Below are 19275 nucleotides of genomic sequence, written 5' to 3'. Positions count from 1 at the left end.
AACAACAGACTACATGTTTACGCTATCAGCAATTTTCCTTCCGTTGGAAATGGCAAGTGTTTCTCCACAGTTCATAATTTCCATATATACAACAAGAAGACAATTTTTGATATCACAATTCTGGGTGCACGATCCAAATAAAAAGTGTAGGCCTGTGAATGCTGCCTGAAAGGCACCTCTTGTAAGGTTCAGGCATGTATAAGCAAGAGCAAGATTGTACAGAAAGGTTATGATAAATCATTGAATTTCATGAAGGATGTTGATAATAATAGAAAACATGAGGCTCCTTGATATACAAAAACCTCTGGGTATCTTTGATTTGGTATTACACAATAATGTGAGAGTCAAGTGAACCCATACAAATTACTTTTTTTCCACAAATAGTACATCCTGGAAAACATCACTGCCCTCCAGCAGTAAAGCCCCACTTTTTAGCAACCTATCCACGGGGCAAAGGTGCTCTTTGGATCAGTTGAAGAGCCAGACACTGCAACAAGCTTCTTTTTTTTCAGCAAGAAACCAGAAGATAGCATCAAAGCTTCATCAAGTCTGCCTTCAACTGACTAGCAAGACTAGACAAGCTATATCAGGCCAATCTTGCATCTGTACATCCAAGGCTTAATTAAATGACCAGAGAGGACCAGCCGAGAGATGTTTTGCTAACTGCTACCCTGCGGCAAGAATTGGGTCACTGTCGTATCAAATTGCATCTTTCAAGAGGAGAAAATACCTCCGATGTTGCACGTGTATAGTTTGTTTGGTGACGGTAGCATCAAGATTGAAAGTTTTGTAATCAAATTGTTTTTGAGTAATCTAGAACTTGCAGAATCCATCATGATCATGAAAAAAAAAAGTTATTAAGCTTATGATTTTGAAATAGATACAAATGAAAGCTACTGCTAATACAGGTGAACAAATTCAGCCATATTAGGTACAAACTTTGCATTATTAGATTAACACTTTAATTGTTTGCATTGCTTGGTTTACACTGACTGTGAGACTGGTCATTGTTACTATAAAGGAAAGAAAAAACCAATATTCTGCTTCTGTGAGAAAACTCACCAAGGGCTTTTCCCAGGAACAATGGCCCTGAATCAAACTACACTGCAAACTAAGTTGAAACACAAAGCTTGGCCATGGAACCATGCTACTAGGTCAGCCACTATACTGGTAATTTCTTCAAAGAAAACTGAAAAGCAGGGATTGTAATAAAGTGAGGTATAATGAAGAAACTGCATGTACAAAACTGCTTAACTAACAAATTTAGCACACATAGGAACAGCCTCATCAAACATAGTGTAAGAGCAGCTTTGAAGGACATGCTTTCTTTTATGGGAAAGACTTGAGCTGTATTTTTGCGAAAGACCAGAATACACATCGCTGTGCTTTTACAATGAGCATAGCATACAAAGACCATTTTGTACTGTATAGCACCACTTGAATATTGTTGTTGGTTGTTGTTGATTTTTTGGTTTTACTTCACTCGTCTGGACATGGCCATTTCATGCAGGAGATCTGGATTTTGTATTACCAAAGTATCAGAAGCTTGCTAAATTGTGAATCACAAAGACAGGATAATGCACATCTGGAAAGATGCAAGGTGATATATCACAATTACCTGCATACACTAGCTCATCTCTGTGAGACAATACAACACACAATAGCTTAACATACAAAGGATGAGTTTCAAAATATTCTCCATTCCCTTCATACTGTGGTCTATATTGAAGCAAAAGAACATGATTTATATCATGAATACAATGAACACAGTACACAAAACTTGGTGGATAGGTTTATGTATAGACACACGGGACAAAGTATATGGACTCTGTCCTTGTTTCTGAATGTAGGTAATCAAAGGGAGTATATGCACAAGGTTGAATATTGATAACAGAAAATGGCAATTTACATTCAGTTAATTTGTATTAATGAAACACTCTTTCAGATATTGATTTTTCAATGCAGTTTGAAATTATTGCATTTACTGGGCTCACAATGATATTCACTGTGTAAATCAATGTGTATCATGCAAACTGAATCCTAACAAACATACAGACAGATGCTTGGCAAGAATATTTTAGCTTAATTAACACATCTCTTATTCTGCCATGTTTTTGGACATTTGAGTGACACAAACTTGACACTTAGCTGAGAACTTTTTTCGTCATACAATTTAGCGCCACTGAAAGAAAACAGAATCAGGAATTCAGGTATGCAGAATGTATGCAAATAGAAACAACGCTGAGGCTTGTGAGAGATGGCAAATGGCACATTGGTTTGTAACAAAGAGATCGAACATTGTTGGAACCCACAAATGTGTTGGTACATACAATATGTAAGTCTGCAGACATCACAATGCAGCCATTCATTACATCTACTGATCCTGTGACAGTGGGTAGACGAGAGTTATCAAAGGCATTGCAGCATGAGTAATGTAGCAGAACACACTGTGGTCTGCAGCAGCCAATCAAATGTGATTCTTTGAATCAGTACATCATGAACCTTAGCTAAGCTGTTGTCGTTGTTGTTTTACCCTGCTGATATCTTTCCCTTGTAGTACATCTGAAGACGTGTATGATTGAGGCATCTTTACACGGTTTCTTCTCCTTGCTACATCCATGCCATTCATCCTTCCAGTTGTTCCCAAAGACTGCTAATACTGTCATCCTACTTCAACAGTTTCCTTTAATATGAGATAACTAGGCCTCCCCTGCTATAACGGGGCGTACTCAATCCCGAATGCTGATACGAACACATTGATAAAGACAATGCAAACGATGAGAGCAGTGGCGATGTTGTTAAGCCAGTCCAGCCGCCGTTGCTTGTAGACGTCGTTGAGGTTGTCGCGGCCAAGCAGGAGCAGGAAGACGATGACAGTGACCAGGAGGAGGATGGAGAGGATGACGAGGGCTGTGACGAAACCATGGAAACGGTTCTGATGCCCTGCTGTGACAATGGTCTTGAGCTGCGCTGCATTAGCCGTCAACAGCGCCACCACAAGTAGGCCTTCTGCTACTGACTTCTTGGTGGCGTAAAGGTTGAAATCTATTGGAGGAGGTGTGGGATTCTGGAGGAATTGAAAACAAATAAAAACAAATCACAAATCAGTGTGAATAAGTGAACAAGGTTCAAGAGACCAGTCACAATTAAAATTGACAGACAGATGGATAGATGGAGTTAACATCTGAGAAGAAATTCTAACAGTGTATTATATATGCGATTGTATACAAAGCAGTGAAATGTTTATCTATATCTCACAGTGAAATGGCTTCTGATTACCCTTAGTCCATTCATATATCAACTTGTCTACAAATTTGCATCCAAACAGCTACTCTGCTGTCTCCTTAATCTTCCACCGGAGGAGGGTTGGGATTCTTGGCATCCCAAACGTGATTTACATCCCTACATCCAAATCCTTTTCACACGTCTCCTTCACAAGACTGCTTACAGATGACAGGAATAGGTTTGAACCTTATACCAAATGGCTTGAATTGTCAAGTTTGTGATACATTCGAGAAAATTCCACTCTGGAAAGATTGCGACATAAAATGCATACACCCAGTGAAAATAGTATGTCCTTCTGATTCCTATTCAAAAACCAACTAATGAATGATCCATACTCACATACAAACAGATTAGAAGTTAACCCTAGCCTAGTAGTCAATGGATTGTAACAAAAAACTAAAAAGAAGAATGAAGAATGAAAATTTATGCATCAACAATACGGTAGTAAAGCCACGTTGATCATAAAAATGCCAGACTTGGACCAGTTACACAATGTGATGCAAGTTGAAATGCCTCTCACTCTACACAGATAGGATGGGTAAGAATGGAGGTTCTATTTTTTTCATGCAGGTTTGTCACACAAGGGCTAACACAGTCTCCCAACCTCCGAAAGTCCAGATATACTGATTCCAAATATTTCTTCACCATAGTTTGAATGATTATTCTCTACTCAGTCTAAACAATTTAGCTTTTCCCTTTTTCAAGCTAGCATAGATTGCTGTCATCTCAGCATCAATATATCAGCTGGGAAAATAGCTGTAAAAAAATATCAGTAGCGACATATTTTCTAATGACAATTGAGAATACAGTAATTTCCAGGCACATTGCACAGTTAACGTTTTCTCAAACAGTTACGTATGATTGTGTTACTATGGCAACTGCATTGCATTGAGTCTGAATGATCCCTGCGGTGCGGGGGGAATTTGATCAGAGACAAAATGCCAGTGAAGTTAATGACATTACTAAAATGACAATATTAGATTAATTTATTACATGTCAAATTAGGCAAATATGAGAAATATGCAAAAATTTAGTCACACAAGACATCATCAGGGTATATCAACACACACAGCTTAACTGCCACGGAAACAGCAGACAGATATTTGGGAAGCTTCTGCCGTACATAAATCCCTAAATTTGATCACCACTATGTCTAATTCTGCACGGGAATCTCATCACAGAGACCACACAATATTGGTGAGGATCCATGAGGGGGGGAAACTGCCTCCCCTGACACCTGTGAATATCTGCAAGGCTCTCCGGTTACTGCCAAAGCCTAAGACCTCGGGAAGCAAATACCATCTCAGAATTCGGTCAATAGAGTGCAAATTTCTTGTTTGTCGTCCCTGCTCTGCTGTTTCTCGGGGGTTCTCCATCCATTCAGTCCTTCTCATTTGATCAGAGGAGGACAGCGTCCCCAAATCACTCATGTTCATGCATGAAGACAGGTGAACTCCCTGCCTGCACACCTTAACTGGATGCATTAGACACCTCTTGAATTCAAGAGTGCAGCTGTTGTATAAAATATTTCAACCCTGCTCTCAAAGAAAGACCCCATGACGATGTCATCTTGAGATTTTCTGACCATGATATATATTGAATAGTCAGCTTGACATTGAGGGGTTTTTTGAAAATGAATACCTCCATAGAACGTTTTCGAGAGCTGCATCTTATTTCCTTATATTCTGTAACATTGCTTCCATATGAATAGGTAAATGCATAGATGAGACATTATACAAATGATTTTTCACTGTCTTAGTGGCACAATTTCACACTGCACCAGCACCAACTATTCTTAGATAATCAGAAACAAGAAAACCAGGAAAACTTACTTCAGTAAACTGTAGCAAACTCATCTGTTGGCTTATATGTAGCAATCTGAACTGTAACATGCTTTGTACGATAGATGATTAAATCAGTCAATTGTCCTTTAAATTCAATTTATTAGAGAAAATCTGATGAATTATATTCTAGTGTCCTTTTAGTTTTTCATTTTTATTTTAGTGGTGTTATATATATGTCACTTGGCTGCTGATCTTTCACTAGACTTTGCTCGAAATTAGTTTGACTGCCCGATCCAGCTTCATCAGTGTGCATGCAGATGAACACTTTTTATATTACAAGGAAAATTGAGGAGAAAAAAACACATTCAAATAGGACTAGATGGATAATGCCAACTGTGTGCCCAATAGAATTCAGTTGGTGAATTATGTAATATCTACTTACTATCAGAAACAAATTACGAAGAAGTATTAATCATGTTCATAAAATTTCTTTTCCAAGAGATGTTGGAACAACCATAAAGCTCTTTTTCACAGTACATTTATAAGGTGAAGAGGACAAGGTGAGGAAGGCATGGCTTTCACTGAATATCTTCTGCACTGTGGGCCATGAAAATATCTCAGGGACAGAGGTCAATGGAGCTTGTAAATTAGGATGGAATCATTGAAGATGGAGAGATGAGATGAAATCCCTAGGCTAGAAATGTGACATGGTGTGGGGTAAAATGATACCCACTCCTCTCTTCCCTCCGGTGGACTCTGGATTACATTGCACATGATACATTCTCTATCACACTTGTGATGACAGTGATGACATCACAATGCATCATTACCTATGCATAGCAACCAATCCCTGGCACTTTATCCAACCAAGAGTTCTGACACCTCCTCTGATGGCAGAACATTAATTATTGACATTGGAAATGGTGTTTTTTTATCAAATTACCCCGTAAATACTTTGACAGTCTTAATGATTCAATGTTTAAATCAACTGATCTTCATTATACGGCAATCTAAGAGTCTCTATCACATCTGATATATGATAACAATGACTATCATAAAGTAAATAGAAGAAAGCAACCATCCTTAATTTGCATAACCTCTTAATAGCAACACATTTTACTTCATTAATACCATAGTGTATACATATATCTATGCATCAACATGAGTAATAACCATTATCAAAATTATCCCCTTCTCCCCCCCCCCCCCCAAAAAAAAAAACAGTATTAACATAAAGGAAGGTTTCAAAAGTTCATTGACTTTTGACCTCCAAAGGACATGTTCATATAAGGCATCACTTCATCTCAGGAAGGTTGGACAGAAAACTGAACTAAAATGCATATTGTATCCTTCAAAGGCAGATGCATCAGAATAAAACGGGGGAAACAAAATTGATAAATCCAGGCTAATTATAATGAATGGAACATTATGAACAGCCTATGCATCTCAAACTGCCTTTAACTGAAAGTTTTTATCCGAGATAGTTCAAGTGCTAATGAATAAAATTCCAAAATAGAGGTTCAGACACTTATTGCACTAATGATTCAAAGTTCATCATCAACTTTAATACAATAAGTTTTTTTGAAAGGTTGAATGCTCAGAGATCAAATATAACTATAAAATCTGTGCCATCAGCACAGAGCGCCCCCCCCCCCTCCTTTGTGAATACCATCCAGTGCCATGTTGAACAAATTTAGACAAAGAAGATTTTTGATAAACACAAGAATCCAGGCTACTTGATAGGTATTGACAAAGAGTTCATGTCTGCCATATGGTGGATCACACACATTGGGGGATCTGAGTTCACACACACACTGAATGGTCAGATTCTCATGGGGCATAGAGATTAGACCTAAGCCCACGAAGTGATGGTATAACAAATGCTTTATAAATAATGTAGCAGTATAACACAGCTAGGCATCAGTTTCAGACTTCATAGTATGCTACCATGCCTTGCCTTTACATGAAGTATTAACTATGTAGGACCTACTCCTGAGTAGTGTAACTACTGTATTTAAGCCATTTTCGTGGTTTGAAACTTTCGCAAATCGCAACTGGTGTTCAATGCATAGTTTACAGACAGAATCTTTATTTATATTTTACTGTCGCATATCATGGCCGAAGTTTCATGCAAGCAAAAATTTTTGGTTGTAGAGTATGATAGTGATAATCTATTGCAAACAATATATTAGGCAGGGCTCCACACTAACTTTTATTTTTGGTGGCCCAAAGGCAAACATCCGACCTTAAACGAATTATTCGTTTTTGAAATTTTGGTGGCCCGACTTGCGTTTTTGGTGGCCCCGGGCCACCGGGCCACCGTTAGTGTCGAGCCCTGTATTAGGACACACAAAAAATCATGAAATTGCCTTGGTAACAAGATTGAACAATGAAAGAGAACCATCTGATTTTCCTCTTGAAACTCGCTTCGTTATATTTGAACATCACAGATCACTTGTTCTTTCAGTAACAGACAAAATATCCCTCAGGATAGGCCAGTGAGTGCAGTGCCTGGGGGTGAGCTAGGAAGGTATTAAGTGTTGTGATGTAATGCTGGAGTAGCTAGATTAAGACTCTCAACAACACTGATTTGAAATGCCATTGACATCTTGTGTAGAATAGCTGTAAGTGGTAGTGACTGGGTTAATACCTCCATGGCAAGCTGCATCTCAAGCTCCTCCATGCTGGCGGTTGGCCTCGTTTCAAACGGTGGATAGCGGCGAGGTGGACGTCCACCACAACACAGCGAACCCAGCCGCATGGTGGTGTACGTGTGTCGCTTCACGACCACCGGCGACGGGCTGCGACTTCGGGGACGAAACGCTGCTGGGTTAGCCATCCGTCTCCATGGTGACTACCAACCAAGAAATATTTGAACAATATCACGCAGTGAATGGATGATAACTCTGCCTTGTCTATGTGCTGAGTTGCACAAAGGAGCACAATATCTGATTGATTATCTCCAGCAAAACGGTCACATCAATGTTGCCTACTGCCCATCAGGTGAGAAATCCATCATTTACATGCACACCAAGGCCAGCTATTAGCTCTCTAACTGCTGTGGGTATTTTACACATCCACTACAAACAGCTTCATAACATTCTAGACTGCAGCTCACCCCCTCCAGGCAAGCAAGAAAGGATAACGGTGTACTAAGGCTTTCCTGTCCTTGTCAAAACCACTGAAAAAACACACATAGTCCAATTATGCTGGCAGAAAATCCATGGAATGAGGAGAAATGCCAAAAATGTGCACTGCCAGCAACGATGCAGCGTGTGTGAGACTCGGCTTGAGGAGCACAGTGAACGTTGCAGACGACAGCCTTGTGGAAGGGGTGAATGAATGAAAGGATTCACTCCATTCTCTGTGTGTGTGTTCACTGCGTGTATGCCACAATACATCGACACGAAGGGGTACGATGTGTGTATGCGTGTGTGTGCGAGAGTACGCCCAGCCACTCTTCAAGCATGGGTATGCACGCACACGGCTGCACTGCCAGGGGTTAGCTGCTACTGCATTGACTGATGGATAAAATGGGCCTGGAAAGGTGCAGGTAAGCGAGGGGAGAGGGAGTACTGAGGAACGGCTGGAGGTTTTCAGACCATTTTATGCATCGCTCCAGGCGTGGGCTTACTGGATAGAAGGAGGAGGAGGATGAGGAGAGAAAAAAAAAAGACAAAAAAAAAAAAGACTGGGAGGAAAAAAGAGGCAATGGAAGGGGACATAGACAGAGGCAAGGCTTAATGAACCAAGCTTGGCAATGAGCCTGAGTACACTGAAAGACAGAATGAGATGCATAAAATGCCTATTTTATGCCTCAATTACTAAGCAACTTATAAGCTGAGGAGGTAACCAGATGCATATTACCTGCAGCAGGTGTAAAATTACAAATGGCCCAAGGATGCAGATACTATGAAATCGTACAAATGATGGAGCTTACCAAAATACTGTAAAACCCAAAATTTTTGTGCGCATTTTAATTTCATGAATTTCGCTACAGCCAAGATTCGCAAAATTACAATATACACAAAAGTTCTTGTTTCCACCATATGCCTTGAAAGACAAGTGGCAATTCATAAAAAATTTCATGACACGAAAAAGGTCGTCAGCCCCAATTTGCGAAAATTTCATGCTGCGAATATTTCTTGCTTTACAGTATCAGGAGGCATTTAGACATGTATCATTTGATTATTTCAATAGAGGTGTGTGGGGCAGCAATATCCAATATTATATAGGGTGATTATGACGCAAAGTCATACAAAATCTATTTCCTACAAACCAGTTAATGTCTCAAAAAGTACCTGCGATGACAAAATAAAAAAAGAGAGAAATAAAGGCTAGTAGGCATGACCAACATTAGACTTTCAAAAGGGGAAAAAAAATCTCTTAATGAATTTTGTGTGAGAGATCAATGGGCTAATGTGTAAAGTGGAATATGATATTTAACAGTTGAAATGGGTGCAGAGGAAAGTGAGAGGAAACAAGGCAGTTTGGGTCTCCTCGGTGCACAGGGCGTGCAATCCACCCCTAACATTGCCTGGAGGAGTCGTTCCTCCAGACAGGCGAGATGATGAATTCATGAATACTGAGAACATCCCATCTCCGTGGCAGCACTTGATGCGGAACTGGCACAAATTGCAAATGGCAGGGTATCAAGCTTTCTGCCAAAAGTGGCAGACGTCTGCTCCCCTCCTCTAACCCTAGATTAGTAGAAGGAAAAAAAAATGGCATTTTGAATTTTGCATGCCCTCCTGCTTGTCGCGACTTTTGGTCCCTGAAAGATAGATCAGGGCAAAAAGAAAAAGACTAAAAAAAAAAGCACTAGCTGTCTGGCAAACTGCCTGCCTTGTCATGGACACCACATTCTGAATATTTAAGTAATTCTTTGAATTGTCCATTTCTTGAAATGCTGGATCACTTTATTGACTTTGATTCCTGTTCCATCTTACAATGCTGTGATTACATGCAGAATTATCAACCTATACAATGGTTTGACAGGTGGTGAAGTTAAATTCATAAGATATCACATAAAACATAACACTGTGATAAAGTATACAAAACAAAGCATTGGTGCCACACTGTGTAATAATCTTTTCCACTGATGCTGTATAAAATTATGTTTATTAATGAATGCTTTGAATCCATTGCTAATCCAGCAATGACCTCATTTATCAATACAGGTCACTGGAAAGGAAAATAAACAGCAGGCTATGTCCTAGAATGCAAGGCTAAAGAAATGTGGCCGTCCAACTCAAAACCCACAAAAAGTATGTCAAAATTAATTTCCTTTTTTCTACACAGTGTAAAATAGTAAGGTCTAAGCTTTAAAATGATGTATAATTTGTTAAAGTTGATCCACCCTAATCCATTTAAAAAGTGTTTAAAATAAGAAAGAGTTAGGAGGTGCATTTTATAGAAAAGCGAGAAAACAGGATAAATTTAACCCATTGTAGACTAGTCCCAAGTATACTCAGGCAGGTGTCTACCGAAAATGTGTGTTATAGCAAAATCAACTCGTCATCAAGTTAAAGATTAGGGTCATTCAGGCATGCTGTGCAGAAGTATCAATGTAAAAAAAAAAATATGGTCAAGAAAAAAAGCTAGGAACTCAATTTTGGCTTTTGTTTTAAGCTGCCAAAGTTTGATGGCAGTTGGAAAAAAGATTACTCTCCCAAGTAAGACAAACTTTAAAGAATTGATTTGGTCAATATTAATGACATATTTCAGTCCATTACAGAGAATCCCAATCTGCAACTTTTTGTGGTTTTGAACCGGGCGGTCACAAATCCAGTAATAAAGTACAGTAGGAGTCTCAGAGAGAAGAAACAAATATATAGGAAGTTTCATGCAAAACACAGTTATCCACTAGTGGCTGCATGCAGACCTTAAAATGACATAATTTACTCAAAGATCAGAGACAGAAACCATTGCCAAAGAAATCAGATGAAACTAGAGAAGCACTCTGAGAGCGCAGACCTCCGCCAAGCATGCAGCTCATTTCCACCGCTGATCTTGTTCTTCCATAGAGATATCAGTGATTTCCACCCATACGTACTTATAGCATTGTGTGCTGAGAGCCGCCCGATTTCCCGATAATTATAGAAGCCTTTGTTACGTCATAAACTCTCAGCTGCATGGCACGCCTCACCCTAGCAGAAACTAGAGCACGCACCTTAGTGCCCACTTGCAAACCTCAAATATGCGCAGCCTGAACTCCAAAGTTCATTGACCCTACCTGCCAAAATATCAAAAATCCTTCATAAATTCCCCCAAAATTATCGGATCACTACCAAAAGTTAATAGTTTCTTACTTGTGTCATTTTCAACCTTTCCTGCAAGTTTCATCCCAATCCGTTTACTACTTTTTGAGTTATTTTGTACACGGACAAACGAACGAACGAACTAACTAACTAACTAACTAACTAACAAACAAACCAACGGTAACGAAAACATAACCTCCCCCCTTGGCGGAGGTAATGAGGGCCAGACACATTGCACTACACATCAGTCTCATTCAAATATAGAGCTTTATGTAATCAATCACTTTAATATCTCATCCTATGAGAGCACTGACTAGAATTCAAGTAATACACTTCTGGAGTAGATATGAAGATATGGGTGTTTGCCATTATCTCCAACAAATGAAAATTGAAACCATCAGTAATGCCTGCCAGAGAGAGAGGGGGAAAAAAGCCTAGAATGAAGCAATGATATCTCTTCTTTTTTTAATATCTGATGTCTGCATTTCCCAACAAACAACTCCTTTCTCTCTCAAAGGAAATGTAATTACTAAAACACAGGAGATATTTCATCAAAATTATGCATGTAGCTAGAGATCATGAACACTCAAAACCACTGGATGAATTCGATCTGATGAATGAAAATTCAACTTGACAGCAATGAGTACTTAACTGTCCTCTTTACTCCTCATTTACCATGATACCATGAAATAATTGCACATTCACTGCAGCGATTGTGACCCTAGGAAAGATGCTCCCCTGGTTCATTAACTCGTCTGAGATTCACACTGGTAGACCGCAATGAAGCTATTAACCACAGGATAGCTTTTATGGAGGTACACTCACTCAGAAAATACCCAGGAATGGCATATTAGCAGCACGTTTAACTGATCTTGCCCGCATACTAATACAATAAAGCCGTAATTGCGCCCTACTGCTGCTGATGATATACGAAGTGCACTCTCTTCAGTGCAAACTTGACATTTCTTTACACTTGGGTGTCTCCTTAAAGCCAGCCCTGTGTTTTGCCTACTCATAGAACTATATCACAGCTATTTGTCCAGCTGACTTAGCCTCTAAAACAAGCTGAGTTTGAGGGATGTGAAAATGACAAGCGAAGAGGCAAGAAAGACGATCTGTTGTGAGCTTGACAGGTGAGGGCAGTATTTGAACAAAAAGTACACACAAGCACACAGACACACTCACACACACATACTATACTCACAAACAAACACACATGCTATGTATTTTTGGATTGTGTGGGGTTTGTTTGCTTGTATGTTTGTTTGTTTGTTCTTTTTTGCTGAAAGCTACTTTCAAGTTGTTGCTGCGTGCTGATGACTGTGACTTTTATTATTCTGTAATCATAGATCTTGGTGTTGATGATAAATATGGAAGTCAGAATCTTCACTGCTACCTTAACAAACCCTCTATCACATGACCAGTGATAGGTTTTCAGACATCTAACATGCAAGGATGGTGAGGAATTAATTTAATTCTGTCACATTCTAGTTTGTCAGAAAACGAGGATGGTGTATTTCTCTGCTGACATCTTCACCTCAAATCCAGCTTTTTCCACTTGCCAGTTAGCACATTGTGGAAAAAAATACATAATCTTTTTGAAGGTGATATGGGTTACAAGTCTATGCCATGAAGAGGCTAGCTTGTGACAGGCAAAATATCATGACTTGTAATTTATCAGTGCTTTCAGTGTACATTTACAAGACCATGGAAATCATTCTTTTCTGTGTGTGTGTGTTTGTTTGTTTGGTTTTTTTTTTTTTTTTGGGGGGGGGGGTGATGTACAGCAGTCAAATTATATTTTATTCCTAGACAAGAAGAAGTATTTCCATTGCATGTCATTGCAGAAAACATTAAACTATGCTTTTTTCTGTGTAAGGTGTTACTATTTACCCATTACTTTATATGCTGCATACAATGTTAGATGTTTCAGTTGGAACCAGAGAGAAAAGGTGGGGCCAGACATTGTGAAAACAATTCTGGATAGCTGGGTACATAATACATACATCCATCCTATGCAAGATTCATATGGACTCATCTCCTTGATGACTGCAGATCGACAGATGGTAAAGTGCATTCACATTCACCATAAAATACCATGGTATTCCACAGTAAGGTGCGTTTACATTCACCATGAATACCATGGTATTCCATTGTAAGGTGCATTCACCTTTACTGTGAAATACCATGGTATTCCACTGTAAGGTGCATTCACATTTACCATGAAATACCATGGTATTCCACTGTAAGGTGCATTCACATTCACCATAAAATACCATGGTATTCCACAGTAAGGTGCATTTACATTCACCATGAATACCATGGTATTCCATTGTAAGGTGCATTCACCTTTACTGTGAAATACCATGGTATTCCACTGTAAGGTGCATTCACATTTACCATGAAATACCATGGTATTCCACTGTAAGGTGCATTCATGTTTACCATGAAATACCATGGTATTCCATTGTAAGGTGCATTCATATTTACCATTAACTACCACTGTATTTCATGCAGTAATTCACAATATGATTGCAAATACATCACAAAAATATTGCACACTAACATGGTATTTAGGAGAGTAACTCAAACTTGTCACAAATCCAGACTGTCACATTTTGGTCTGTCCATGTAACATATGTTCCCTACTTAGTCTAGAAATGGCAAAAAACACACTGTTCAATGGAAATTTAGGGCTGTTTTTATCTTTTCTAATCAATAATAGGCCATTCTTAGTTGAAAAACAGTAATCTTTACAGTGGCGGATCCAGGGAGGACCACAACCGGCGCACGCCCCCCTTTATTTTTTGTTGAAACAAAAGAAATAAAAAGAAAAAAATGGGGGAGGGGTGCGTGCGCCCCCCCCCCATTAATTTTGTAGACGCGCCCCCTCTTTACGGAATTCCTGGATCTGCCCCTGCTTAAATGCATAACTTGTCCTTCATATTTTAGTACATACATTTCTGTCCAGCATTACATGCATTACCCCCAAGATTTTAATTTTGGCAAAAATTCTAATAGATTGCTTGTTTAAAGCAATTTGGCAGCAAAGTTATCTTTCATTAAAGTGTTCTAAAAGATCATACTGCATTGGGAAGTAATTCACAATGGAAACATAATATAACGTGACATCCCCGAAAAGTACTCTTTTGCTGTTGAAATGCCGACATCATAATCAAAATTGTAAAGGTCAATTGTTTCAGCTGGAATGATGAGCGATATTATATCAAGTCCTCACATTCTGAACATGATGCCACTGATGGATGGGTTTTCACTTTTCATTCAAAATAAAACAATTGGGATTCACACAAAAAAATCTACCATTAATGCATACTGTGGGGTCTTATCACTCTAGACAATTATCAAGGTAGTATGGTAACTGATCACAGGTGTTAACAAAGCTGATAATATGCATACAGAATTTGCCTAAACTGCAAAATAAGGTGATTTAGCTGAAGATAATAATTGTGATATTTGTTCAAAAATATAAAACTTGGCAACTTATCACCTCCCTTCCAAAATGCAGTGTCTGTGAATATTTTGAAATGTGACTTTCTCAATTTTTCATGACGCTTATTACTCAGGTGTTTTAAGTTGACCTTTTCTTTGTAAATCCCAGTCTCCTTCATGCTACATTCAGTAGAGTAGGTAAATGGGGTCTCAGCTTTTATGCCAATTTTTTTTTAAACTGTATCTGTTTGTTGACTGGCTCTTTCATGATTTTTGTGGTAAGTTTTCTGGAAATGGAGTGAAACCAATTACAGTCCACTGGAAAACTTACAGCCTGAAACCAAGTTTCATTTATTTCATCAGGTTTTGTGGATGTGCCACACACACATGAAATATACAATGCAATACCTTATCATGATTTTTTACACAAATGCAATCTGTTTCACACCTTAGAATCAAGCTCAAACATGATGCATTTCTATTCAGGTTCTACATCAATTTAACTTACGTGTGTCTGTTACCACAGAACAATTTTCATATTCTCAACTTCATTACATATTTTATGTCCTATCTTGGGAGATAAGCACCACAAAGTTTTTTTTATATCTAATGTGTGAATGACATTTTCTTTTCATTCATATTTCTTATTTTTAATTATTCTATTCTCCATTTTCTTTATCTTTCTTCATTTTTCCAGTGTCATATTCACTTTATCAAAATCTACCTCTTATTGACAGCATTATTTGCATTTTCAACCTTAAATAACAGCATAAATGACAAATTAACTCTACATATAAGTGCAGGACATTTATCCCAAGATCACTTATTGTCTGAAATTACGGTCAGAAGCATTAACTAAAATCTATCACATGGTTCATTTATGATAACATGCACAATACATCTCCCATCTATGCTACCGTACTTTGCCGGGAGAGTTATATGAAGATTCATGAGAGTTATTACTAACAGCATTATTTCGTTTTTCAACCTGAAAATACAGCATTAATGACATAAAATTGTGAAGTATTGACATACGAGTATAAATATTCATCCCATCATCACATACAGCCTAAAATTACTGTCAGGAGCATCAGCTAAAATTTATCACATAATCCATTCATAATACCTAATGCGGAATACATCTCCAGCTTATACAACTATACTTTGCTTGGAGAGTTATATGAAATGCGTGCTACTACAACACTACCGTAGATACCACTTGGAACATTTGAGTGCACATTATGCATGCCATTAGGAATGACAGAGGATAAACAAAATCAGCCCTGTAATAGGATTATCCATGTGGGTCATTACTGACACGCAGCACCAATAACGTTTGTGGAACCGAATTATTTCTCATTAGGAATGTGGACATGTATGAGAACCTTTTTTCATTCCCCTTTTCTTATACTGCAGCAAGAATGTACAGGCTCTCCCTATCATTCTCTCTCTCCCCTCTTGCCCCGAAAGATCTCTCTCTCTCTGTCCCTCTCTTTCTGTAATGAAATTCTTCTTGGATTATAACACCATTGCACAGGTCAGACTGATGAACACATAACATACCATAGCCACTCACCCTAGGATGCAGCCTAACAGTTTCTTCACTGTGCAGAACATAATTAGCGAGCATGGTGAGGCTTGGACACGTGTCGAGGCATCTACACTAAGGAGCAGGAGGCAGCCATTGATTAGGAACGCAGCGTCAAGCAAGACGTAGCAATACCAGCAAACACAGAGCGCCTTCCCCCAAATGTCCTCCAGCGCATCCCTGCTTTCTAGCTGGAAACCGGCAAATTGGCAATGACTCTGGGAGATTATGCAGTTTGCAGATGTGGCAGAGGAGGACTCGGAGAATGAGCTGTATCTCTCACATCTCAACATTGGAGTCTGCCCTCATCTCATGCTGTATGCACATAATGGCAGTGTGGTGCCCCCTTAGTATATCTATATCACACTGAGATAGATTGGCAGTTACTGTAAGAGAGCTGTACGTTTATTAACAGGTGGTTACATAGGCCAGCGAAGACTCAGACAGGTGCATCCATGTGTGACGGTAGTGAGTGACAGTTCTATGGGATGGCATGACAGCAATCATTAAAAGCAGATGAACCAATATTTAAAGTTTGCATGGAGCTCTCTTCAGCTAAAAGTGTGGAAACAGAAAGTACACACCACATCACACGCTGCTGCATTAGATAAGAAAGCTGCCCTCTTCAGGTCATAAGGAGCTATCTCCTGCAGATGTGAAGCTGGTATCAACCCCTCTGCGCAAGTCATAAAGATGCTAATCATAACACTGGAGGCTTACTGTGCCATATACCTGACAAGAGGCACTGCAGCATAAATTTTAAATGTACTCTGCAGGAAGTATAATTGCATGCTTGCTTCATAGATATTATACAACAAGCATAAATTATTCAACTTTTCTAGTTCATGCATCCGTCATATATCAATCATCATAAATCAAAGGTATACAATAAACATGGCACATTGACGCAATTAATGTGACCATGATTTATAAGCCTCATTAAGAACGTGAAATTCTGCCGCTGAATGAATTCATCCATCAAATTAAATGCAAGTACGAGTGCTTCAAAAGACAAGCATGAGAACTAACTAATGATTGCTATTAAGATATTTATAATAAACATATAACTACGAGCTCTCAGAAATATTTCATCACTGCTTTAAAAGTAATTAAAATCTTTGTACTGTAAGACATTTCCACTAAACTGAGCAAGTTGTTTTATTCTCAATACATTTAAAAATAAGGGAAAGAGTGGGGGATTGAAAGAGAATAGTGTTTTGTTCATACTTCTTACACACCCTGTAGAATATAGTGTACATTCTCATCTTGATATTTGTATGTATTTCAGCTACCTGCTAGTGGACAGGACATAACGGAACAAATTAATTATCATCTCATTTCATTTGCCATCCACAAAAGCTGGCCCAGGCTCCCTCTTTCATCATCATCAAATCCCTCACCAAGAGGATGCGGCATCACAAAAAGAACTAAATTACCCATGTCCACAAAGAGCGGCCTAGCATTCGTACTTCCCTCTCTCTCTGGTGCAGTAGCCAATCAGTATTTATTGGACACACATGTACCACTGACTTACAGCTACATACTACCTAGTATTCACCACAGTCTATCTTTTTCCAATATCTCTATAAACATTTCTGACTATATCTGGACAAGAAATTGTGACAGGAAAACTAATTGCAGGAATGTACAACTTTGATGTCATTACACGTGTAGCTGGTAGTGGGTTGTAAAATAACTTTGTTTTTTGCAATATAATACAATATAAAAATCTGTGATTGGGACATTTTTACATGCACAAGTTTAGATTCTGTGCATAATGCTTTCAGATTAGATACTATAAAAGCACAAGAGCATATATTGACAGTATGTAGTACACTAATACTAAATGCATAAGCAGTCCCTTTTAATTCTGTATCCTTATTATATTACAAGTTTTCTCAGTTATGAAATGACTGATGCTCTTGTTCATTATTCTGTTTGTCTCTCTTTTATTTTGATTATATATTCATGTGCAGTTAAGTATATTCCCATTAAAACTGTGCAATATAGATTTACAATTATTGTTATCATTATTTCATGAATTCATATCATCCTGAATGAGTATGTCCATGATCGCAACAATTCCATTTAGTGAGAACAAACATTCCTTTTAGTGGAAGAGGGGAATGACCAAAAAGAATGAGAGTACACAACAATATAGGTGCAGTAAATGAAAAAAAAAATATGTAGTGGAGTCTGGCTAAAGGAGACTATCCAATTTTAGGTCAGGACAGGCCATTGGGAATCAAATATTCTGTTGATTGGTCAATTTCGACACACGAGGAGTTGCCAGGCCTGGCCCATTGAAGATGGTGTTGACTCAAGTTTGCCCACAGCAATGCAATATGGGTAGCGTGAGTTGAGAAGGGTCACATGATCAGGGGGGAAGTGCACTGTCCTGACTGGCCACAGCAAGTACGAATGACCCGATGAGCCCTGCTCATTTATCACCCACCAGTATGCTTGGTATTATGGGAGGAGACTACATGTGTGTCAAGACAATGCTTGTAAAGATGACGACTGCATTCCTCATATATCATACTATTCCTTAACCAAGAAATTGATAATGACTGGACAGATAAATTAGTCCACAGGCAGGATGACAGATGGATGTAAATTGCAAGGATGTGGCAACGTCTTCTACTGTTTGATGAAGGTCTACTTTGTCCCCCCCCCCCCCAAACCAATTATGGCATCTCAAAATGGGGCATATTTGCCTAGTCAGCAACAAAGACCATTAAGAAATCCATATCGGGTTGGTAGAGGAGCTGTGTTTGTGGAAGAATTTGATGAGGATCCTGCAACATCTGTTGCCACATTAAACAGCATCCAATGTAATATATAAAGCCTTGAAATGTTTTCCCACCTTCCTGTCCACAACTGAAGTGTATTCTTAACATTCACAAGA

At 38.7% G+C, this 19275-nt stretch overlaps 1 protein-coding gene across 1 annotated transcript in view; it reads right to left on the bottom strand.

Annotated features, from left to right (window-relative positions):
• Positions 1–2162: 2162 nt before the first annotated feature.
• LOC139708906 (uncharacterized) overlaps positions 2163–19275 on the bottom strand; it is a 39808-nt gene continuing 22695 nt past the window's right edge. The window contains exon 4 of the mRNA XM_071620871.1: positions 2163–3067. Coding sequence (XP_071476972.1) covers positions 2714–3067 — 354 coding nt within the window. The 3' untranslated portion in view covers positions 2163–2713. The remainder of the gene's footprint in view (positions 3068–19275) is intronic.

The sequence above is a fragment of the Diadema antillarum genome, unplaced genomic scaffold (assembly GCF_040938485.1).
Source record: "Diadema antillarum isolate AM-2024a unplaced genomic scaffold, OU_Dant_1.0 seq00001386_RagTag, whole genome shotgun sequence".
Taxonomy (NCBI): Eukaryota; Metazoa; Echinodermata; class Echinoidea; order Diadematoida; family Diadematidae; genus Diadema; species Diadema antillarum.
Note: the sequence above shows the minus strand (reverse complement) of the source record. Positions and strands in the feature narration are given on the sequence as shown.